The 25,955-nt window shown below is 37.5% G+C and overlaps 1 protein-coding gene across 1 annotated transcript in view; it reads left to right on the top strand.

Moving 5' to 3' along the window:
- Positions 1-25,955, top strand: part of LOC150090997 (integrin alpha-PS2-like) — a 366,306-nt gene that overhangs the window by 203,295 nt on the left and 137,056 nt on the right. The window contains exon 17 of the mRNA XM_090381009.1: positions 5,816-5,961. Within this exon, the coding sequence (XP_090237135.1) occupies positions 5,816-5,961 (146 nt within the window). The remainder of the gene's footprint in view (positions 1-5,815; positions 5,962-25,955) is intronic.

Below are 25,955 nucleotides of genomic sequence, written 5' to 3'. Positions count from 1 at the left end.
TCACAATCTTGTTGCCCTTCTCTGTACTCGTTCCAGCAACCCTACATCCTTCTTGAAATGAGGCCTCCAGACCTGTATACAGTACTCTAGGTGTGGCCTGACCATTGCCTTATACAAGGGAATAATCACCTCTTTATCCCTTCTAGAAAAATTCCTATATATCATCGACAATACACCATGAGCTACTCTTGCAGCCCGTCTGCACTACTCAGAAAACTTCATATCTGCCTGCACAACCACCCCCAGGTCCCTTTCATTCTCTACCACTGTCAGTGTAGTACCACAGAGTTGATACGTTGCTCTGGAGTTGCTGTTTCCCATATGTACTACTTTATATTTGTCAATGTTAAACTTCATTTGCCACCTCTCGGCCCATCTGCTCAACCTTTCCAGATCCTGTTGCAGTAGCATAGTGTCAGTAGTGTCCTTGACAACCCTGCCAACCTTCGTATCGTCTGCAAACTTGGACATTAAGCTTGATATACCATCATCAGTATCATTTATAAATACAGAAAACAATAATGGACCCAATACTGAACCCTGAGGGACTCCACTAATAACATTAGTCCACGATGAGCAGTGTCCATTGATTACCACTCTCTGTCTTCTCCCCCTCAACCACCCCTTTATCCATAGCAGCAATTTGCCTCCAATGCCACACTGCTCCAATTTGTGCAGAAGTCTTCCATGTGCAACAGTATCAAAAGCCTTTCTAAGATCCAAGTATATAATATCAAAGTTATTCCCTGCATCCAGTTCTTTTGTGACTGCATCATAGTATCCAATCAAATTGGTCAGGCAAGACTTCCCCTTAACAAAACCATGCTGTGTCTGAGCTATAACTGAAGTCTTGTCTAGATGATCCTGCAGTGCTTTTTTAACCAGTGCCTCCATTAATTTTCCGGGAACAGAAGTTAAACTAACAGGTCTATAATTACTTGTGTCGCCTTTTGATCCTCCTTTGTGAAATGGGGTCACATTTGCACATCTCCAGTCCATGGGTACTTCACCTGAGTCCAAGGAAGCTCTCATAATTATGGCTAAGGGTTTGCTTACTTCCTTTGCTGCCTCCTTTAATATAACTCGATAGATCCCATCCACCCCAGGTGCCTTTCTTGTATTTATCTTCAACAATTTCTCCTCCACTTTACTCTCAGTTATTACAAGATTCTCTAGCGTACTGCCCAAGTTGAATACACCTCTAGCATTCCCCTCGCTGACTAACTCCTCACGTGTGAATGTCGATGCAAAATATTCATTTAGTTTGTTAGCCACCTGAGCAGGATCATCAACAGTTGACCCATCGATATCAAGTGGACCAATCTGATTCATCCCCTTCCTTCTAGAGTTTACATAAGTAAAGAACTCTTTGCTGTTTTTCTTTGCATCCCTTGCCAAAGATTTCTCGTAATCTGCCTTCGCCTGCCTAACCTCCTTTGTAACTTGGTTACAGATCAACTTGTATCTATCATAGGCTTCTGTGTCACATGTTAATTTGTATGTATCTCATGCATTTTTCTTCTGTGCCATATGTCTCATTAGTTCATCTGACATCCACTTAGGCCTAAACCTTGAACAATATTTCTTAGTTGGTATGTAAAGCCTAGTAGCTTCCAAGATAAGTTCTTTGAATGCTTCCCATTTTGAATTTGCTGTTGGTAACATCATCAGTTGGTCCCACTGTATAGAATTTAAATACTGTCTCAGTCCATCGTAGTCGCCTTTATGGAAGCAATAACCCTTCCCTTTACCCCTAATGGTAGTTACCTCTTTGAGTAAATCCCACTTCAGCACACTGTGATCACTGCCACCTAGTGGTTCATTTATCTGCAGATTCTTAATGCATGAAGAATCACTGCTGATAATCAAATCAAGAGTATTACGCCCTCTAGTTGCCTCCCGAACATGCTGATGTAGAAAACAATCATCCAATAAATCCACAAAAGCCCTGCTAGTGTGTGAGTGACCAGCCCCCAAATTCCAGTCAATATCTGGGAAATTAAAATCTCCCATTATAAGACTCTCTGATTTACTGGCCCACTCTATTTCCCTGTACAGTTTCTTATTATACTCATCAGAGTCATTAGGCCTATAGCACACTCCTACTCTCAATTTTGATCTCCCAATGCTTATGTCACACCAAACTGACTCAGCACTGCACTGTCCAGCGATGTCGACTGGCTTCACTTCCTTGGTTTTTATGTGTTTCTTAACTAATAGCATAACCCCTCCCCCCTTCCTATCCTGTCTATCCTTTCTGTAGACGTTGTACTCCCCAAATTCCAGTTCTGCATCCCTTATATCTGTGTGACACCACGTCTCTGATATCCCAACAATATCTGCCTTTGATGTTTTGAGCAATACCTCAAATTCATCAAATATATTTATTTACTAAACTCCTAGCATTGGTGTACACGCAAGTATACCTGCACCTGTTTCTATTCTTAGCTACCCTAACACAACCCATGTGTTTACTTGTACCGCAATGGCTCCCAGCAGTCTCTGAAATATCATGCATCTTGTTTTTCAGGCTTCTGCTCATTCTAATAGAAGCAGTGCAAGAATCTCTTTCACCTCTGCCAGTGGCTACTGTCAATCTATTGGTCTTTGTCTCCCCCCAAGCTAGCAGTTTTCCGACTCACCTAACACTGCCTCGATAGCATCAGCAAATATTCTTGCACCCTTTCTATTTAAGTGTATCCCATCCCTGTAGAAGCAATCTCTCCTGTTAACAAGTACAGTCCAGGCTGAAAAAAATTCTACCCCTTGAACCTTGCACAATCTTTCCAGGGCCGAATTGATCGACAAGGCTCTCATCATATAGTAACCGAATATAATAACCAAATTATTTGAAAATCTTTATTGAGCTAAAAGCAGTTTTAAATTTTTTACCTAATGGTACTGGTGAATATTTAAAAAAAACAGCTCATTAACAGATTTTCTGGTATTGCTCATACCTTGATAATTGATAATTTTATAAACACCAGTATGAATTAAGTGGAACTAGTGAAATCCCTACCTCTGATCCTTAGATGGGATATGGGAGGACACAAGACAGGAAGCAGAGTGTTATATGTTATTAGTGGTCGCACTTCTTTAGAATGGGCTAGGACTAGAAATACACTCTCTCACAGATCAGTGCTGAGACTGCCTTTGTTTGTGATTTTCTTAAATGACATTGAGAAAAGGATACAGATCGTGATGTATAAATATGCAGATGATGTGAAGATTGGGAGGGTAATTTTTGACCAGTACAGGCAGCACTCCTTCAGGTCAACTTAAATAGGCTTCAGGAATGATTGTAATAAGTGGTAGATTTATTTTAATATGCAAAATGTAAGCTTTTATCACCCCAAAACAAGTTATACACTTGGAGGGCTTGAATTTAGACTAGTGGAGGAAGAAAGGGATTTGGGGATTATCTAGGCAGACAAAGTTTTCCCTGCACTGAAGGCAGGCAGCAGGAAGGGTCCTCGATGTCTTATGGATGATTAATCATACAATTGCTTGTAGAGGTGGGGATGTTATAATTACATTATATAAAGTAGTTGTAAAACGATACTTGGAATACTGTGGAGAGTATACCTAAAAATACATTGAGCTTCTTGAAAAGCTCCAGAAATGGGCAGCATGTGGTAAGTAACTATCAGTAGTTTTTGAATTGTTGTTCATAACAATGGTTCTGCATTGAACGTTTGTGGATGAACTAGCCATTCATTCCTCAGCACAGTGGTTAGTTCTTTGAAATGCTAAATGCTGACATCCCAGTGGTGTTTAAATCAATTAAAATCTAGAATCTTCTAATTATTGATGATGACGGTAGTAGTATATTTGACAACTATCTCTATTCTCTGGCATCTAGGCGCTTCCGTAGCCAGGTGAGAAGGAGCAGCAGTGCGTAGCACATGCTTCTTGATTAGACTGGGGTTCGAGCCCATTACCACCAAATACGGAGGAGGTGGAAAGGTCAGGGAATGACCACCTCATGTCCCAGAGCAATATGGCCTTAGTTGCTAATTCTCCTAAAAACCAAACAACAACAACAACAATAACCCTGGCATCTCTCTGTCTCTCTCTCTCTCTCTCTCTCATCAAGGTCTGTTTTGCAACTTACTTTTACAAATTTCCATTTCAACAGGTTTTAGAAGTCTTTAATAGCAGACTATCAGTGTTTCTTTGATGTTACTTTGTATGACCCACTTTGCTCTGCTCGCTTACAAATGATTTTGCTTTCCTGTATTGTAGTATCCTAATATAATAACTCTATGAAAGGCAGTCTAAGCAATCTTCCTCATGCCATAGGCGCTTCTGTAGCCAGGTGGGAAGGAGCAGCAGTGCGTAGCACACGCTTCTTGATTAGACTGGGGTTCGAGCCCGTCACCACCAAATACGGAGGATGCGGAAAGGTCAGGGAATGATCACCGCATATCCCGGAGCAATATGGCCTTAGTTGCTAATGCTCCTAAAAACCAAAATAACAAACAATAACAAACCTCATGCCATCTATATGCCAGGTAACCTTTGGAAGGGTTATTGTTTTCTGAACATATTGTGTCTCAGTAATTCTTGAAAGAAGGATAATGTGCCTTGTAATTTATTTTTGTAAAGTTACAATGTACAGTAAAAGTGACTTTTTACACCTCAGAATGTCATACATTTGCACACTAATTAAGGAAATGTTAAATCATTCTCTTGGTGTATTATATATATATACACACACAGGTAGCCCTCATTTTACACTTGTCCGATTTGTGCTGATCACTAACCACAATGCCATTTTTATTTATTTATGTTTGCAATTTTTTTTTTTGTTGCAAATTTTTTATAACTTGAAAGTTTAAAATTGTCAGACAAAATTTATCAGCATCATACTGTGCTATATATCATACACTGTTCACGTGATTTAGGACAAAACCATTATCTGAGCCAATTAGCAATTAATGCATCCATATCAGAGATGAGAAAGATTCCCAGCCTGAAAGTGGATGCGGGTGGTAAAGTTCCATGCGGGGAAGCATTCAGTTGGTTGTTTTTACGCTATTTACACGTGTTGGAAATTTATTACACTAACATTTTTTATTAACTGTGCTATTAATAAATTAAATAATAATAATAATATCTGTGTGCAGTTTTTGCCAATCATGTTATAGTTTTTAATTTAATAGAATAGATGCCATGTCTGGTAAAAGAAGTTCATTGAATCCTAGTGAATTCAGAATTGAATTGAATTCAGAGGATTGCATCTGGCGAAAGCTGCCCTAATGTGGGTAGGACTATGAATATGCCTCCATCGACTATTACTACAACTATGACGAATGCTAATAAAATAAAACAATCGATGTAAATTGGTAAGTAAAATATTTGGTGCCCATAACCTAACCCTGTGATTCCCGATTGAATCCATTATATAAAGGGTTCCATTTGCACCTATTCCCCCCCAGGAACCTAACCCTGATGTAAATTGAGGGCTAGCTGTATATATATAATATAGTATATATATAATAAGAATAAGAATGTACAGCAGGAAGATATATATATCATAAGAGTGTACATCTGGGTCTTTAACACAGAGCAAGTACTGTCATTTGAAAGGAAGTAATAAGAATATTTCTTGAAACAAAAATAAAAAGAAGGAAAAATTTTGCCAACCCTTTTGAAACAGTTTGTTATTACCAAACTATTTGAAAACTGCATCTTGTGATACGACCAAACACATTAGAAGGTTACTTATTTTTATAAATAAATGTTTTTTAATTATAGATGTTGTGAATGTTTCATAGGTAATGCTTTATAGTTTTTATATTTATTATACTAGGTTTTGTTTACCAGACAAGATTGGACGCAGAAAATCAGGTGCCACGAGTATTCTTCCTAATTGATGAAAACCATTATGAGGAAAATGTCACTGTCAGTTTAATGAGAGATAGTTTATATTGTAAGAGTGTTTATGCTTATATACAGGTAAAAAGAGATTTTAAGATTAATTAGTTTTTTAAAACACACACACACACACACACACACACACACACACACACACACACACACACACACACATATATATATATAGAATAGATATATAAATATATATATAATATAAATAATATATATATATATATAAATTAGAATAAGAAAAAAAATATACCTTTTTATTTATTCAAATATATGTATAATTATATATATATATAGTAAAGGAAAGCAGTCATTACTTTGTTAAAAAAAAACACAGGAAAGATCTGGGTTTCTTTAATATTGGGAAAGTACTTTCCCTTATATCATTATACCTTCAGATGACCTTAATTGTACTATAATAAAACTGTACTATGATTTATTGTACTATAATAAAAAATTTTTAAATATGGAAATAAGAGAGATGATCACCATTTATTAATCACCACGCAAGAAACTGAGCTGCATTTTGGATTTTTAATGAAGAGTGCAAAATAAAAATCTTCTCTTGTAAATTATTTAGGTTCCTAAACGAAGGAACTGAAGTATTTTATGGGGTGCGTTGGGCTGGGCTGGGCTGGGTTGGGTTGGGTTGGTTTGGTTTGGTTGGTTGGATTTTTTTATGGCATATTGGCAACTTAGGCAGTATTGCACCAAGTCAAATTTTACGGGCTGAATGATTTGCTTGCAGAACTGAGAAAGATCAAGGAGTGGCATACTGTGCTGGAAAAGAACTTGGGGAGAGGTACAATGAAGGTACAATGAAGGGGCTTAGAGGGGAACAGGTATCCTGTGTGTTATCAGACACTCAGCCTAAAACACTGATGGATCCAATATCTCTCTATTACAGAAGATTTAGGAGAAGTCCGGTTGGCCTGCCTCCCTAAAATCCACTCATGCACACCTTCTCGATGGTAAGCCCTGTTACGTCACTTAGGTGGCAACGAACGTGTAGAGTGGTTCTCTTCAAGACGCCTGGTCAGCGTGAAGAGAAAAAGACCAAATCCTCCAGCAATGAGAGCACAACAATACAAATGGCCCTCAGTCCCCAGCAGCTTTCACTCTCCCTCTTACGGCAGCGAGAGGATCAGAGTGGAAGCAGAGGGTGCTAAGAATCTCTGGGTACGACCAGGCTGCCATGCACAGAAATTGAACTTGGCCTGTTATAACGTATGATCACTCATCGGTGAAGACAGGATATTAGAGCTGGAAAAGGAATTAGAAAATGTGAATTGGAATATCATCGGTTTGGCTGAAACAAGAAGAAGAAATGAATCACTTATAAGTTTATCAAGTGGAAATCTGCTGTACACCAATGGAAACAGTGAAAGGAGTGAAGGTGGAGTTGGGTTTCTGGTCCATAAAGATTTTAAAAACAACATTTTGGAATTCAAAAGTACATCACCAAGGGTGTCAAGACTAATATTCAAGATTTCTAAGAGGTACAAGCTAAAGATTATAATGATTTATGCACCAACATCGAGCCATGATGATGAAGAGGTTGAAGAAATGTACACTGAAATTGAGAGTCTTCTAGATGAGCAGAAAACCCACTACACTATTATTATGGGGGACTTCAATGCTAAGGTTGGAAAAAGGCAAAACAGCGCAGAAAGAGGAACTATAGGAAATTTTAGAATTGGTGAAAGAAATAAAAGAGGTGAAAGACTTGTGGAATTTGCAGAATCTCAGGGACTGTCAGTAATGAACACTTTTTTCAAGAAAAGGGTGAACAGAAAGTGGACATAGAAGAGTCCAAATGGATTAACAACTAATGAAATCGACTTCATCCTCACTAACAGAAGATATATTGCGAATGATGTTACCGTCCTGAATAAGGTAAATGTTGGAAGTGATCACAGAATGGTAAGATGTACACTTGATATAGATGTAGGAAAGGAAAGGAAAAAACTGACTCGAGTAAATAATACAAAGGTCTTTGAAATAACAGAGGAGGAGAAAAAGCAGTATGTACTGAAACTTAAGAACAAGTTTGAGCTTCTGCAGACTGCTCAGGACCAAGATATCGACGAGGAATATTACAACTTTCTGAAAGTGATAAAGCCCAAGAAACCTATAGGGAAACAGAAATCCAAAGAAGAAAAAATTAGTCAAGAAACACTTGTCATGATGAACCAAAGACGACAAATGAAGAGCAAGAAAAACACTGACAGGGAGAAAATTGAGTATACTGATTATGCAAAGCCATTAGAAAGAGACTCAGAGAGGATATAAGAAGATTTAACACAAGAAAAGTAGAACAAGCATTAAGGGAAAACAAAGGATTTAAATCAGCAGCCATGAGCAGTAATACAGAAAGATAAATGATACTGAAACTGAAGAATAGCGATAGTGTACTTATAAACAGCAGAGAAGGCATAATTCAAATAGCAGAAGACTACTATAGAGAATTATACAAGGAGCGAGGGAATACCAGCAGTGGGGAAGATGGATTGCAAAGTAGCAACACATACGACATACCCGATATTATTCCTGATGAGGTAGAACATGCATTGAAGAAAATGAAGAATCGGAAAGCCCCGGGGGGAAGATGAAGTTACTGTAGAGTTGTTAAAATTGGGAGGAAGAGACATAACACAAAAACTGGCAAGGCTCTTCACAAAGTGCATTAGAAAAGGTGTGACGCCTAAGCAGTGGAATAATGCAATCATAGTTTTGCTGCATAAGAAAGGAGATAAATCAGAAATTGGAAATTATAGACCAATTAGCTTGTTATCCCACATCTATAAGTTGTTCACAAGGGTCATTACTAACAGATTAGAAAGAATACTTGATGAGAATCAATCGAAAGAGCAAGCTGGCCTTAGGGCAGGATTCTCAACTATGGATCACCTTCACGTAATATCACAGCTAATGGAGAAAGCAAATGAATATAAAACACCATTATGCCTGGCATTTGTGGATTATGAAAAGGCATTTGACTCCATACAGCTTAAGGCAATGTTTCGGGCACTGGACAGACAAAGCATAGATACCCCACATATTATAATTTTGAAGAAAATATACGAGTGCTACCTCCTTTATTAGACTAGACAAAGACAGTAGGAAATTTAAAATCGAGAAAGGAGTTCGACAAGGAGACACAATATCTCCAAAGCTGTTTACTGCTGCCCTTGAGGAAGCTTTCAGAAGATTAGACTGGTCGCAGAAAGGAGTCAATGTGAACGGAGAGTACCTAAACCATTTACGATTTGCAGATGACATTGTGGTCATAAGCCACGATCCCAAAGAATTAGAGGAAAATCTTAATCAGTTATGCACAGTTAGTAAGGATTTTGGACTAAAGATGAATATGGCTAAAACAAAAGTAATGATGAACAAGTATGCCACGGAAAGGGAAATAATGATTGAAGGAGCAGTAATTGAAAAGGTGGAGTCATATACTTATCTGGGACAAGTTATTAGCTGTAATAATGATAAATGGCTGGAAGTCAAGAGAAGAATAAATTTTGGATGGATAGCATTCAGGAAACATAGTCACATACTGAAGAGCAATATCCCAGTTTGTCTGAAACGTAAAATAATGAATCAATGTATACTCCCCACCATGACTTATGGAAGTGAAACTTGGGCACTCACCAAAAGAATGGAAGAGAAGCTGAGAACTACACAGCGAAGAATGGAACGAATTATATTGGGAATCAGACTGTTAGATAAGAAGAGAAACACATGGATTAGGCAGCAAACTCAAGTAAAGGACATTCTTATCAAAACTAAAGAACTAAAATGGTCTTGGGCAGGACACATAGCTCGAAGACATGATGACAGATGGACTAAGAAAATAACAGAATGGTACCCAAGAGGAGCTAGAAGAAAACCTGGAAGACAAAGGCGGAGATGGATAGATGAAATTCATGAGTTTTTGAGTAGTAAATGGATGGCCAGTGCTCAAAACAGAAGGAACTGGAAAGTTGCTGGAGAGGCCTTCATCCTGCAGTGGATTGAAAATGGCCGATGATAATGACAATGAAGGTAAGGGGCTTGATTTGAAGAGAAGGTGATTTTTGCATGGAATGGTTCATTGTACTATAATAAAAAATTTTAAATGTGGAAATGAGAGATGATCACTATTTATTAATCACCAGGCAGAAACTGAGCTGCATTTTGAATTTTTAATGAAGAGTGAAGAGTGCAAGATAAATCTTCTCTTGTAAGTTATTGAATTAAGTTTTTTTTTTTTTATGTAAACCCCAAACACAAGAGGTATTAGAACCTATAGTACTTAGTACCGTGATTGGGTTGGAGGTTGAGAAGATGAAAGAAGATATTTGTTGATATTGGATTTGAACTTCTGTAGACTGTACTTTTCAGGAAATACATACGAAGGAAGGTTGTTCCCAGAAAATGGCAGTTGAATGAATAAACGAGGAAGATGAAAAGTTGGTTCTGTGAGGTTGAAGTTGGACAGTAAATGGATGTTGGCTGTTTTGAAAGAGAGAGCAGGAATTATAGAAGCCAATTCAGAAGAACAGTGCCATTGGAAATATCTGTAGAAGAGGCTTGCACCAGAAACAGTGCGTCTATGAGACAGCGAGTGGAGAGACTCTGTTAGAGATGAATCATTAATTAACCTAGCTGCTCTCTTCTGAATGGAATCAAGAAGCCTGAGAGAGGTTTTGGGGGCACCACCAGATGTGGGAACAATATTCCATGGTAGGGCGGATTTGAGATTTGTACAGAGTGAACAGCTGTTTGGAAGAAAAGTAATGCCGAGAGTGAAAGAGAAAACCAAGTTTTTTTAGATGCAGAGAAAGCAATGTTTGTAATGTGCTTATGCCAAGAGAGAGATTAAAAGTCAGGGTAATTCCCAAAAGAGATATATCGTTTTGCCTAGAAATCAGTGTGTCACCTCCTTTTTGCGAGATATAAGACAAGACTGAGTTTTAGAAGGATTGAAATCAACTAAGTTGTCTTTGCCCCACTGGAGAATTACCTGAAGATCGCCATTTAAGGAATTGGTAGTGGATTTTTGAGAAGTTGAAGCTGATTGAGCAGGGCAAGGTTTCTCAAAATGGAAAGTGAAATGCAATGTGCTATCATCGGAAAATCTATGGATAGGATTTCCAGTCAATGGAAGAAGATCATTAATATACAAGAGGAAAAGAGTGGGGGAAAGAACCTTGGGGGACAACGGCATTAGTGGAGAAGTAAGAATACAGAGAGCCATCTACGATCACCCTCAGTGAGCGATCACAGAGAAAACTGGATAACCATTTACAAAAAACAGATGGCAAACCATAAGATGAAAGTTTGTTTAGAACACTTTTATGCCAAACACGATCAAAAGCCTTTGAAATATCAAGAGCAACTACTTGTGTTTCACCGAACCTTTCCATTGAATTAGTCCATAAATGGGTAACATAAGCCAGAATATCACCAGTGGATCGACACTGACAATCGTTGATCAGATGCAAGGTTTCTAGGTAGTTTAAGAGTTGGCAGTTAATTGGTTTCTCCATTACTTTAGAAAGTGTAGAAGTAATTGCAATGGGATGATAATTGGATGGGAGGGATTTGTCACCCTTTTTAGGAACTGGCTGAATATGAGCAAATTTCCAAGCAGAAGGAAAAACCCCTTTGGAATAATAAAGTGAAAAAAGGCAGCAAAGAATAGGAGTAAGTTCAGGAGCACAGATTTTGAGAACAAGTGGAGAATACCATTAGGACCTGGAGCTTTCTTAGCATCAAGATTCGTCAAAATCCTTCTGGCATCCTTTGACGAAAGACTGCAGGAGACATTGAATGGAATGTGTTGGGAATGGAGGGAGGTGTTTTACCAAGATCATTAATACATGAGTTGGAAGAAAAATGGGATGCTAGCAGGTCAGCTTTATCCTTGGCTGAAGTGACAATACAACCATCTGGTTTGGTCAGAGGTGGGAGCAGAGATGGGCAAAAGTTGCGACCAATAGCTTTGGCAAGAGACCAGAATGCTCGGCTACCATTAGGGCAAGAGGCAAGTTTTCTACTCTTAGCCTGTTCAAACTCTAGTTTGGACTGATTAATAACTGCTTTACAATTGTTGCGAGCTTTGGTGTAGGCAGAAAATGAAGCTGAAGAATTAGGAACAAGCCAATTACGATATGCAACATTCTTCTCTTGAACAGCCTTTGCACATTTAATGGAAAACCAAGGTTTAGATAAAAGACGAGATTTTAAAGAGGAGTGTGGGTGGGATAAAGGATTCCATTCCTGCAAGAATAATTTCACTGACATGATCTGACCAAACGTTGACATCACAAGTTTTGAAACAGTAACCCGACCAAGGAAGGAAGAAAAGAAATCTTGCAGGTCATCCCATTTTGCATTCTTGTAATGCCAAACACACAAGGTTGGGAATAGCCACGAGATAAAGGCTCCATTGGAGAAGACACAATCAACAAGTTGGTCATCCCATTTTGCATTCTTGTAATGCCAAACACATGAGGTTGGGAATAGCCACGAGATAAAGGCTCCATTGGAGAAGAGACAATCACCAAGTTGGGATCTGAAGTGCCTAAAGGACCTCTCACTTTGACCATGTACTTAGAAGGGTTGTTTGTGAGAAAAAGATCAAGCGTGTTGGCTGTATGATTAGGATTGTCCGGTATTCTTGTAGTTAAATGAACAATCTGTGCAAAGTCATTAGTAATTGCAAAAGCCTCAGCATCTCGACCAGCTGGGTCGGTGTGACTAGAAACGGAAGCCAGCTGGAGTTGTGAAAATTAAAATCACCAAGGAAAATTACCTCACTGTTAGTAAAGTTGGACTGGAGAAAGTCGAATAGCAAAGATAGGAAGTCAAAGAGCTCCAAGTGATTAGTGGAGTTGGAAGAACAGTAGAGACAACAGATGAATTTGACACAATGAGGTGAGGTAGAGAGATTTTAAGCCAGAGAAGATCGAAGAGAGGAGATTCCAAATTACCAAGTCTCTGACAGGGAATATCCAAATGGACATATGCACACGTACCACCTTTGAGGTGAAAGGAATCATACAGCGAATAATTTGGGCATCTAAGATGAGCAGTAATTGAATCAACCGATAACTGAGATTCTGTCAGAAAAGTACATAGGGTTTGGCAGACTGCAAGTGGAAATGGACATCGTTGAGATTAGAATTGAGACCACGTATATTTGTGAAATGAATTAGGAAGTGTTTGGGAGTTTTAGATCTTTTCGCAGATAAGCTTGCTCTATTAGTTTGACAATTCGTGGCGTATTCAATAGTAAGAAAAAGTGGGTGGGACATGCCGTATGAAGTAATGAAATTTTTGGATATGGCGTACACGTGGTAAGAATATGCTCAGATCCTCGACATAACGTGGCGTCGACAATGCCCCCCGCACACACACACACTTACTCGGACTCCCTCCAGTCACTATCTGGCAGAATAGAGGTAGCAAGATTATACACTAGGTGATCCGGAAGCCTCCTAGAGAGTTACCAATAGGTTCGGTCCGGTGTACTAACTAGCGGCTGGCCTGCGAACACCATTTTAGAGCTGTACCCTCGAAATGTAAGGAATAACGGATCTCACCACGATGTTCATCATAACTTCAAAAGTCATCAATCATACTGCATGATGGAAGAGATGGGGAAGGGTTGACTGGAACTTAGCTCTAAAGACTAAACATGAGTTCCACCACTTAAAGCCTCCAATAAACAAAAATGGTGGTATCACACCGGTTGATGAGTTTGGGATTTACATTAAAAAAAAAAAAAAAAAAATCTCACTCTAATATTGGGAAATCAGATAAAAATGAGAACAAATTAATTAATATTAAAGCATTTATATACAGTTTTCATTTTTACAAAAATTCAAAGAAGAAATTTACTCATCAGAGCCTACCCAGTATTGGAAAAACACACCCTTGGGCTCACACACACACTATCAGTGAAACACCCAAGAAAGGACTGCTTGATTGAACAGTATAACTCCATCTTCCTTTCGGTCTGCCTCCAAGTCTGTGATCATTCACTTTTGCTTCAAATATTTGTTTAGCGCATCGCTCTTCTCCCACACTTTTTAAATATCCATGCTATTTTAAAGTTTGCTTTGCCTACCTATGACAGGATATTAGTTTTTCCAGTTTTTTAATTATTTCTGCTATTAATTAAAAGCAAGGCATTGCTAGCATACAACAGTTATTTATAATTTTTACATTTCTGTTGCTAAACTCTGCCAACAAATTATGTTCTTTTGTTAATTGTTCCTAAAATTATAAAAAGGAATGGAAGTAAAGTATAGTCTGACCAAATCCCATTTTAATCTTAAACCATTTTGCAAAGCTTCCTTTAGTCTTCTCCACAGATTTGAAATTTTTATATAATTATTGCTCTCAAAGAGGGCATAAAACTATGGCATAAAAATTACCTTGATGCCATAGTTTTCTGAAATTTAAAAGTACTTTTGGTACTTCATCATTATGCTTTATTAAGATCAAGAAATCATCCTATTATTATTTTTTTTCAAATGAAAACTCCAGACAAAAAAGGTATTATAACCTGTAGTGCCTAATACCATGCATAAGATGAAAGCTGAGAGGACAGAAGATACTGGTTGACATTACAGTTCAATTTCTCTTGATTGTAATTTTCAGAAAATACATATGAAAAAAGGTTGTTCCACAAAACAGAAGAGATAAACAAGAAAAAAAAGAGAAAAAGTTGGTTCTGTAAATTTATAATTGTACAATAAATAGATGCTTACTGGTTAAGGCATTTGTTTGGACTAATTTTCAATAGAGTGGGGAAATTAATGATGCCAGTGCAGAAGAACGATGCCCATGGAAATAACTATAGAAAAGGCAGGCAGCAGAAACTGAATGTTTGTAAGACAGAGAGTGGAGAGACTTTGTAATAGTAGTAATAGTAATGGAGTCATGTGATGCAAGAAAGCTAGCATATGAGCTTATGTAGCATCAGCTAAAAAAAAAAAAAAAAAAATTCACGCATCCATTCCCTCTTAAAATTTGTCCAGTTCCTCCTTGAATTTATTTAAGCTATCAACTTCCACAATAACAGATGGAAGTTTGTTCCAGCAATTAACTGTCCCCTGGCTAAAGGCAAATTTCCACACATCTATTCTACAACTGTCTTTCCTCAATTTGAATATATGCCACCCCAGGTTAGTAATCTGAGCAAGCACAAGAATCCCATCAGAATTCAGCATGCTCAGCCCACTCAAGGCCTTCAATAGGTTGAGATCCCTTCCTTCCCCTCACCAATATTGTTGCCCTTCTCTGTACATGCCCAGGCAACTCTACATCCTGCCATCTTGCCTAAAATGAAGTCTTCAGACCTGTACGCAGTACTCAAGGCATGGCCTGACCACTGCCTTATACAAAGGGATAATCACCTCCTTTCCCCTACTAGCAAAATTACTGTATATCATTAAAAATACCCCATGACCTGCTCTGGCAGCTTGTCTGCATTGCTCAAAAAATTTCACGTGACCGCACAATTACTCCCAGATCTTTTTCATTTTCTACCACCCTAATATAGTACCACACATTTGGTATGTTTCTCTGGGATTACTTCTACCCATATGCAGTACTTTTCATTTATATCTGTTAAACTTCAGTTGCCACTTCTCAGCCCATCTGCCCAAATTTTCTAGATCCTGTTGCAGTAGCACACTGCCATTACTATCATTAACAACCCTGCCAATCTTTGTATCATCTGCAAAAATTCAACATTAAGTCTGATATACCTTCATCAAAATCATTGATAAATATTCAAAACAACAGTGGGCCCAACACCGAACCCGGGGGAAACTCCACTAATAACGTTGATCCACAAAGAGCAGCATCCATTGATTACCACTCTCTGTCTTCTCCCACTCAACAACCCTTCTATCCATTGTAGCAACTTACCCTTAATACTATACTGCTCCAATTTGTACAGTAATCTTCCATGCGTAACAGTGTCAAAAGCTTTCCTGAAATCCAAGTATATGATATCAAAATTTTTAGCATCCAGAAAAATTTTTGCATCCAGTTCCTTTGTAACCACATCATAGTATCCAATCCAGTTTGCCAGAAAAGACTTTCCCTTAACAAACCCATGCTGTGTCTGAATTATTACTGCAGTCTTGTCTAGATGATCGTGCAATGCATCTTTAGCCAGTGACTCCATTATTTTCCTTGGAACAGAAATTAAACTAACTGGTCTGTAATTACTCGTGTCACCCTTAGATCCCCCCTTTGTGAATTGGAGATAGATTTGCACATCTCCAGTCTGTGGGGACTTCCCGTGAGTCCAAGAATGTTCTCATAATTATGGCTAAGGGTTTGCTTAGTTCCTTTGTCACCTCCTTTATTATTACTGGATAGAGTCCATCCACCCCAGGTTCCTTTCTTATGTTTAACTTCAATAATTTCTCCTCCACTTTGCTGTCAACTATTACAAAATCATTAAGCACTCTGTTATAGTTTGATAAACGTCTGGCATTTTCCTTCCTTAATAACTCCTCGTGTGAATGTAGATGCAAAATACTCATTCGTTATCAGCTATATGAGAAGGATCATTAACAGTCAAACCATCAATATCAAGTGGATCAATTTGATTCATCCTCTTCCTTCTAGAGTTTATATAAGTAAAGACGTCATTGCTGTTTTTCTTAGTATCCTTTGCCAAAGATTTCTAGTAATCTGCCTTTGCTTGCCTAACCTCCTTTGTGACTTGATTACAGACTAGCTTATATGTGCCATAGGCTTCTCTGTCAGCTTATAATTTATATGCATCCCGTGCATTTTTTTCTCTGCCACGAATCTCATTAGTTCATCTGACATCCATTTAGGCCTGAACCTTGAATTATATTTCTTAATTGGTATGAAAAGTCTAGTAGCTTCCACTATTAGTTCCTCGAATGCTTCCCACTTAGAATTTGATGTTGGTGACATCATCAGTTGTTCCCACCATAAAGAATTTACAAACTGCCTGAGACCACTGTAGTCACCTTTATGGAAGCAAAAATCCTTCCCTTTCCTTTACCCCTGATGGTAATTATATCTTTAAGTAAATCCCACATCAGTACACTGTGATCACTGCCACCTAGTGGTTCCTTTATCTGCAAATTCTTTATATACACGAATAATCACTGCTGATAACCAGAGAAAGAGTATTAACCTCTCTGGTTGCCTCTCGAACATGCTGCTGCTGCAGAAAACAATTGTAAGAGATGAATCATTATTTAACCCGACTATTCTCTTTTGAATAGTGTCTAGAAGTTTGAGAGGAAGAGATTTTGGGAGTACCACCCCTAGATGCAGGAACAGCATTCCATAGTATGGCAGATTTAAGATTTGAACAGAATCAATGCAGAAGTAAAGCAGTACTGAGAACAAGAAAAGTCAGTTTTTTGATGATGCAAAGAAAGCAATACTTGTGATGTGTTTATGTCAAGAAAGATTAGAAGTTATAAGTTACATGAGATTAGAAGTCAGGTAATATGGGGTATCCCTAATAGAGATACAGTCAGTCCTCGTATAGCACAATAGTTGTGTTCCTAGAAACCCTCATGCAATATAAACAACAGGTCCTATGGGAAAAATAGGGTTAGGTTCCGACCACCCAAGATTGAACACACATTTGTAACCAAAACATTACCAAACACAATAAATAATCATAATAAAATATTTACGTATTTTATTACGACTATTACGTAATAAAATATTGCTAATGCTTTCTTCTATCATAAGCAAACTTGTTTTTTGTTTGATTTTCTATCCAAACAGATGACAGCCACTCCATCTCTTCCAATTCTTTGTGTCTTGATCTAATGGATTTTAATTACACTTTGAGTTTTTCCTGCTATGAAAGTTGTTTTTATTTTCTCTGCATTCTTTCTAATTCTCGGCGTTGCCTCATTTAGGCATGTAGCATGTGCAATATCACATGGTCTTTCATTTTGCTCAAAGCGTTTTACAATTTCATATTTTTTCTCTATCAACAGAGGCGGACTGGCCATAAGCCTTACCGGGGAAACCTCACTGGGCCGGAGGCCGGTGTGATTTTGGCCATAAACCATAGTATGAGGCCACTACAAATTTTCCCGGGTAAGAATTTTTGAAGTATTTTACTCAATTTTAAGGAATAAAACACAATTACAAAACGAGGAGGCACACTTGATACACATAAACAAAGCTGCGCGCGTGTAGCAACTGAATAAACAACACCGTAAAGGCAGAGATACACTATTAACACCTCACATTTTACTAAAGCACATTTCTGGGGGTTACTACTGTAAAACAATGAAAACAATTTCTAGTTATGTTTCTGCTAGTGGAATCTGTTATAAACTGGTAGTAATCTCAATCTAATGGCATTTGCGATAATACCAATAGCTGGAATTGTGTGGGTTTTTACCTTATTATGGTGAAATGTGTTTCCCCTTCACTGATATAAAAAAACAAATACATTTTCAGAATCTTCTCTTCATTCCTATCGTGTTGCATTCAGTTGGGGTGATTCTGCGTTCGACTGCCATTTCTTGTAAACACAAAGGCGAATCGTGCATAAGCAAATTCGGTTTGTGTTATATACGATATCGTTTCCCTATTTATAAATTGTGTATGATCGAATTCGTGTAATGTAAACACATGTTATACGAGGACTGACTGTATATGATCCTGTTGAGAAATGTGAGTAATCATCAAAGATGTCCTCAGATTTCTAAAAAGATCACATATCTCTATCAGGAGTAGTAGACTTTTTTGTAGGAATTAAGACAGAACTGAGTTTTAGAAGAATTGGAGTTAACTAAGTTTTCTTCACCCCATTGGAGAATTACCTGAATATTGGTGTTTAAGGACTTGGTGATGAATATTCAATTGGTTGAAGCTATTGATGCAGTGTAAGTTTTGCAGACTGGAAGATAGATAGGATTTTCAGTCAGTGGAGAAAGGTTGTTATTATACCAGAAGAAAAGAGGGAGAAAGAACAGAATCTTGGAGAATCCCAGCATTAGTGAAAAGTTAGGAGACAGCGAGCCATCAGTCTAGAGGACCACTGACGTTGACCATGTACCTAGAAGAATTATTGGTGAGAATAAGATCAAAAGTGTTTCATGTGTGATTTGGATTATCTGGTTTTCTGGTAGATAAATGAACAAGATGTTTGAGGTCATTAGTAATTGCAAAAGCCTCAGTATTGAAAACATCTGGGGCCCTTTAAGTAGAAAACTGAAGTCAGCTGGAGTTTTAGGCATTGTAATCATTAGGGAAAATTACCTCACTATTAGAAAGTTAGACTAGAGAAAGTCAAGTTTCGGAGAATTTCAAGTGATTATAGTGGATTTGAGAAACAATATAAATAACAGATGTATTTGACAGAATGGATTAGAAAAATTTTAAGCCAGAGCAGATTATGAATTAGGAAGTCTCTGACAAGAGCAGACATATGTGCAAGTACTCATCCTTTGAAGCAAAAGGCATCATAAAGCAAAAAAATATGACGATTGAAATGAGTAATGGTTGAGGCACTGATAATTGAGATTCTTTCAAAAAAAGTGATTGGGCTTGGAAGATCATAGGTAGAAATGGATATCATTGACATTGGAATGGAGACCACATATATTTGGGAAATAAATGAGGAAGTTTTGTGGGGGGGGGGATTGGATTCAGATGTTTTCACAGATAAGTTTTTTCTGTTAGTTTGCCATTCATGATGCATTCAGTAGATAAAAAGGAGTGGAATATCAAAAACATGTATGAATTAATGAAATTTCTGGTTGAATATTTTCTGGTGAGAATAAGTATAGCTATAAATTCTGATTTCATTTTTGGCACTAATTTCAACTCTAGCATTGTTTGATCTGGGAAGTCATATTAAAAGAAGAATAAATTAATATTTAAAAGCACATATGAACAATTTTTTCATTTTTACAATTTAAGAATTCTATGAAAAAATTCACTCCACAGAGCCAGCCAGTAGCAGAAAATTTACACATACATGAGTCTACTCATATATGGCAAACTCATTCCTGCACTTTGGCTATGCTAAATTAGTTCTATATATAAACTAGTGTGCACAAGTCACAAAGGAAGTTAGGCATGCTAAGGCAGATTATGAGAGGTCTCTGGCAAAGAGTTCAAAGAAAAGCAGCAGAGACTTTAATTATATAAACACTAGAAGGAAGGGGATGAATCACATTGGTCCACTAGATATGAATATTTTAACTGTTAATGATCCTACTCAGGTTGCTAACAAACTCAATAGGCATATTGCATTTACATTCACACATGAGGAATTTTTTAGGGATGGGTTGCTGGATGTGTGTCAAATCCTAATAGGGAGCTGAATGATTTTGTGATAACTGAGGAGGAAGTGTATGAGAAATTGTTGAAGCTAAACATAAAAAAGGCACATGTAGTATATGGAAACTAACCAATATTCAGGAAGGCAGCAAAAGAGATAAGCAAACCTTTAGCCATGGTTATGAGAGCTTCCTTTGACTCGGGGAAGTCGTTATGGAATGGAGGCATACAAATGTATCCCCAATTCATAAAGGGTTCAAAGGGTGACATGAGTAATTACAGACCTGTTAGCTTTACTTCTGTGACAAGGAATATAATGGAGTCACTGGTTAAAGAAGTAATTCAGAATCATTTGGACAAGAATGCAATTATAATGCAGTCACAGCATGGATTTGTTAAGGGGCAATCTTGTATGACCAATCTGATTGGATACTATGACAGTAATGAAATAACTGAATCAAAAAATAATTTTGACATCATATACTTAGATTTCAGGAAAGCTTTGTATCAAAAGTTTTTCTGAAATCTAAGTATATAATGATCTAAGTATATAATGTTGCACATAAATGCACATTGCACGTAAAACGGAATTGTACAGAATTGTAATTGTGCAGCCAGAATTGCACAATCATCCTCCCCCTCAGGGTATAAAGTTCTCTGAGCAATGTAGACAGACTGCCAGGACAGCTCATGGGATTTTGTTAATGATATACACGGCTTTTGCCAGCAGGGATCAAGAGGTAATTATCCTATTGTAGCAGTGATCAGGTCACATCTTATGTACTATATACAGGTCTGGAGGTCTCATTTTAGGAAGGATGTGTATCTGTGGAATGGGTGCAGATAAGTGCAACAAGATTAGTGAGAGGAAGAGAAGGGTACTCTTACCAGGAAAGGCTTCAGTTCAGCTAACTCCAGTGCATATAGACTAAGATCCGATTGAGGTGTTTAAGGCTTTGAATTGATTGAGTAATCTCAAAGTTGATGGAATCCTTCCACTTGTTCAGTCAGGCTACACACACACATGAGGGATCATAAATTAAAAATGAAGAATGATGGCTGCCCGGTTGATGTCCATAAACTTGTCTTCAGTCAGCAGGTGGTCAATTGTTGGAACAAACTCCCATCTGGAGGTGGGTAGTTTGAATAAATTCAAGGAAGAACTAGACACACTATTAGAAGGGATGGACAGGTGACATCCCTACTGTATAAGCTTGCTTTCTTGCATCATTTGCCACTGTTAATATTAATACTATATATATATATATATATATATATATATATATTGGTGTAATTACACCATATAAAACTCTTAAACGAAAAAACTACGTTTGTAGTGTAAAAGATAAAACAGATAAAATGATGCCCTTTTACACTACAAACAGTTTTTTCATTTAAGAGTTTTCTATGGTGTATTTACAACAATATTATATAGATTATTTATACTCTTAAACATATGATGCCTCGTTGCATTGACTTTAACTTAAACATTATTATGTACACCTTTTGGCATCTCTCATATTGTGGGATTATCTTTACAACTGGATTGTCATGTCTGCAATACCAGGGTACCTGCCCGCCCACAAGTAAAAGGCCAACAAGCCCTGAACGGTGCACCGAAGAAGGGCCAAATAGCCCAGAAACGGCACCAGGGGGAGCCTGATGATGTTCGGAGTTTCCAAGAATAGGTAACAACAGCCTTCTCCACTGGGGAAGTGTTGCCTATTTGAGGAGTTTTTTGAGTGGTGTGAGTTGAAGGAGTTACTGTCCCGTTCATTCTTCTACATTGTTACTTTTCCTCTTCCACTCCTACTATTACGTTCCCTCTACCTTTTTGCTTCTCTAAGTCTAATGGGGACAACTGGATAGTTGAGTTATTATCCCACACAAATACAAAAAAGCCCTGAAACGGTGCTGTCTGGGGTGGTGGTGCCCACTGAGAATAAGTAACAATAGTCTTCTTTTTTAGTGAAGCCTTACTTATTTGAGGTAGTGCAATACATGCAACTCATGAAGGATGAGCACAATATGAGATACAGATAAAATGATGCCCTTTTACGCTACAAATGTAGTTTTTTCATTTAAGAGTTTTCTATGGCATATTTACACCAATATTATGTAGATTATTTATACTCTTAAACATATGATGCCTTGTTGCATTGATTTTGACTTAAATATATATATATAATGGTCATTAGAAAATAAAAAAAGGAAGATATTCATAATTAAAGTTTCCATACTTGGTGATTGCTATAAATCTGAGAAATCAACAAATTGGATGTTTCAAAGAGAAAAAAAAATTAGCCCAAAACTCACCGGAAAGAAAAAGCAGAGTTGTTACTCAATTTCAGATGCAAGTAAAGTGTTTAGTGTAGTTATTTCAGTGGCCTCAGGATTTTAGAAGTAAAAGGCAGTGGAGTGTAGTATATAAAACATGAAAAAATAATAAATACATTTCTGTTTTTCTATAGACAGCCAAAGCCAGAAGAGTTTACAAATTAATTGTGCCTACATACATATTGAATTATTAATGGTAGCCAAATTTTCAGCATAACAGTCACAATTGGCCCTGCATTTTTTATGGCAGCATACTGGCTTGAATCTGCAACCTCCCTGCTTGTAGCTGCGTAGGTTAACCATAGGACCTAGTCAACCCAATGATTCCCTACATAGTGTTTGTAAAATATACAGGAGTGCAGATCACACTATGCAAATCTAGTTCTCCAAATAACTCTGCAGCCAAAGCTCATGGGAATTCAAATCTGGGGAATGAGGGAGCTGTGATGTTGGAATGCAGGGACACTATCACACATAAACACAATTATCTGAAGACTTCCCTACTGTTGCAGTGTTGCAATGACCTTATTTGTGTAAAAAGGATAGTAGTAATGATCAATAACTGAGCCTGTTGCCACGGGCTTACTCAAAAAGTGAAGACCAATGAAAAACAGCTGTCAAACCCCAACGTGCACAGTTACTTGAGACAATTGCAGCTGGAATTTGTGTATTGTACATGCAATTAGTTGTTACTAAATAACTCAATTTCATTGGAAATGAGCTTTGTTACACCATAGGATATTCCAAGGCCATACATTTCTGTTTCGACCTTTGTTCTTTCTAGGTTTTGTGCAAAAACCTACATTAAATTCCTAGATAATCAGCAAGGAATTGCTGAGTAGGTGGACCATGGGTGCTGAATATCAGATGGACATCTGATATCTGGCCTGAAATCTGGTTTTCGGTTTCATTTTCCAGATCCCAGATGTATAGTAATTTAAATTACTGCTTCCTTGGTACGTTGACTCAGCTTAAAGCTTTCAGTTCATTTATAAAATTATATGCCAGCACCAGGCCATACCTTCGTTTATGGATGAAAATTGAATGGCCTATTACCTCCCAGAAGAATCAGGCCAAAATCTTGCTTTGTGTCCACTGCCAACAAGACATACACTGCACTAGATTTTTTTTTTTTTCTTTCTTGTCCCACTATATAACTTGTTTTCAGTCTAGGAGTTGCTGTATCATTGGTTCATGAGATCCCTAAATATAAGAATAGCCCTCTTAAAAGAACTATTAGTGCCAATTAAATTTTTGGTAGTTCATTCTATCATATACAATGATCCTTTTTATCGTTGCTGTCCTGTTAATACATTTAGTTTTTGGAAGTCTGTATTAATGTTTTTTATTCTGCATATTGGAATGAATGTAATAATGATCTAAATGTATCATTATTTGTAAATTGTTCTTTTAACTGGCACAATTCATTACTCCCTACCACTCATTTAGAGATGTCTGGCTTTGATTATCATCTGTGACTAAAGGAATTCATTAGGCCTCTTCAGTCAAGACTGTAGTTAGCTGATCTCAGGTGTAGGGGAAGTCTGATATCTATTCTGCACAACATGCAAGTCAGCCTGTGAGCATGTACACATGTTACATAGACAAAAGATGTAGCTCATATTGGAATTAGTCACCCAACATGGGAGAGCATTGAAGTGGGAGATAACAACAAAAGGAAGTGGAATTTCTTCCCAACCAATAGCTGCAGTTGTGAGATAATCATGTCATTGTAATCCCCCACCACCACTGTGTGGCATACGTGATAGGCCCATGTAATCCATTTCTTCTGCACCTCAATAAATTGAAATTTATGTATATTGTATGGATGATAGATGAAGCACATTTCTTAGCATTTTGATGCAGTTATCATTGGCAGCTCCAAGCATCATACTGCAGGCTGAGTATTACTTCTGCCTCGACAACTGCCACTTCATTCAGCATGGCAGATATCTCAACAGTAATAACGAGAGCAATGTATTTTCATGCTAATCTGCTTCTAATACTCACTCTTCTGTATTCAGATTTGGCCATCATCTTTCTAAGGCTCTGATATGTCACAGAGCTCCTTAAATGCTTGTGATGGTTTCTGTCATTCCTTTGTAGCAGTTTCACTAGCAGTGCATGGTCTTTCATCACAAGAGACATGCTACTAGTGATAAAGTTTTCCAAATCCAGATAAACCACCTTTTACTGCTGTAAATTTACTCAACAGTATGGAAAATGCATGTATCTCAATATGTATGTAATGCCATTCTTCTGCAATATTATGTATGAAACTAAATTCTTTTTTCTTGAAGTCTCATTCCAGTCCTTTGAAAAACAGATTTACAATTTGAATGCAGCCTGCCTGTTCTATTGAATAAAAAGGTCTTGGAGTATGGTAACTTTATGGTGTATTTAGGAAGTAATCATTATTTTTCTTCTGATTATAACCTTCATATATGTGTGAAGCATTAGCAATTGACATTTTGCAAATAAATGTAGGAATGATTAGGATCGAATCATCAAATTGTTAATTTTTCACTACTGTTGATATATATATATATATAAAATTATAATATATAAATTAAGAATTAATAAAATGCCCATATTCTTAATCTTAAGTATGGAAAGCTAACTAAGAGGCAAAATAAAGGAAGACGAATAACTTAACTTTAGCAACAAAAATATAAGAGGGGAGAAATAAGTTAAGAATAAGTGTGCTGCAGAAGGAATTTGTTCTTAACATAATTTAGAATAGTAGTAGTGGAATGTGATGCAAGAAAGCAAGTGTATGAGCTTATGCAGCATCAGCCAAAAAAAAAAAAAAAAAAAAATCACACCATTCCCTCCAAATGCCTGTCCAGTTCCTCCTTAAATTTATTTAACCTATCAACTTCCACAACGACAGATGGAAGTTTGTTCCAGCAATTAACCACCCGCTGGCTAAAGGCAAATTTCCGCCCATTTTTTCTACATCTCTTTTCTTAATTTAAATTTATGCCCCCTTATGTTCATAATCTGAACAAGTGGAAGGATCCCATCAGAATTCAGTGTGCTCAATCCATTCAAGGCCTTATACACCTCAATCAGATCACTGTGCAGGTGCTTAGTCTCCAGCCACTGCAATTCAATTTGCAGAACTTAAGCCTCTCTTGCAAGATTGGTGAGGGGAATGAAGGGTAAGAGGATCCCTTCATTCCCCTCACCACTCTTGTTGCACTTCTCTGTACATTCTCAAGCAAATCTACATCCTTCCTAAAATGAGGCCTCCAGACATGTACGCAGTACTCAAGGCATGGCCTGACCATTGCCTTATACAGAGGGACAATCACCTCCTTTTCCCTGCTAGCAAAATTCCTATATATCATTGACAAAAACCCATGACCTGCCCTGTCTGTATTGCTCAGAAAACTTCATATCTTACTGCA

This window comes from Mastigoproctus giganteus, chromosome 1 (assembly GCF_048544385.1).
Source record: "Mastigoproctus giganteus isolate SK-2022 chromosome 1, ASM4854438v1, whole genome shotgun sequence".
In the NCBI taxonomy this organism is placed as follows: domain Eukaryota; kingdom Metazoa; phylum Arthropoda; class Arachnida; order Uropygi; family Thelyphonidae; genus Mastigoproctus; species Mastigoproctus giganteus.
This window is presented reverse-complemented; position numbering and strand designations above follow the sequence as displayed.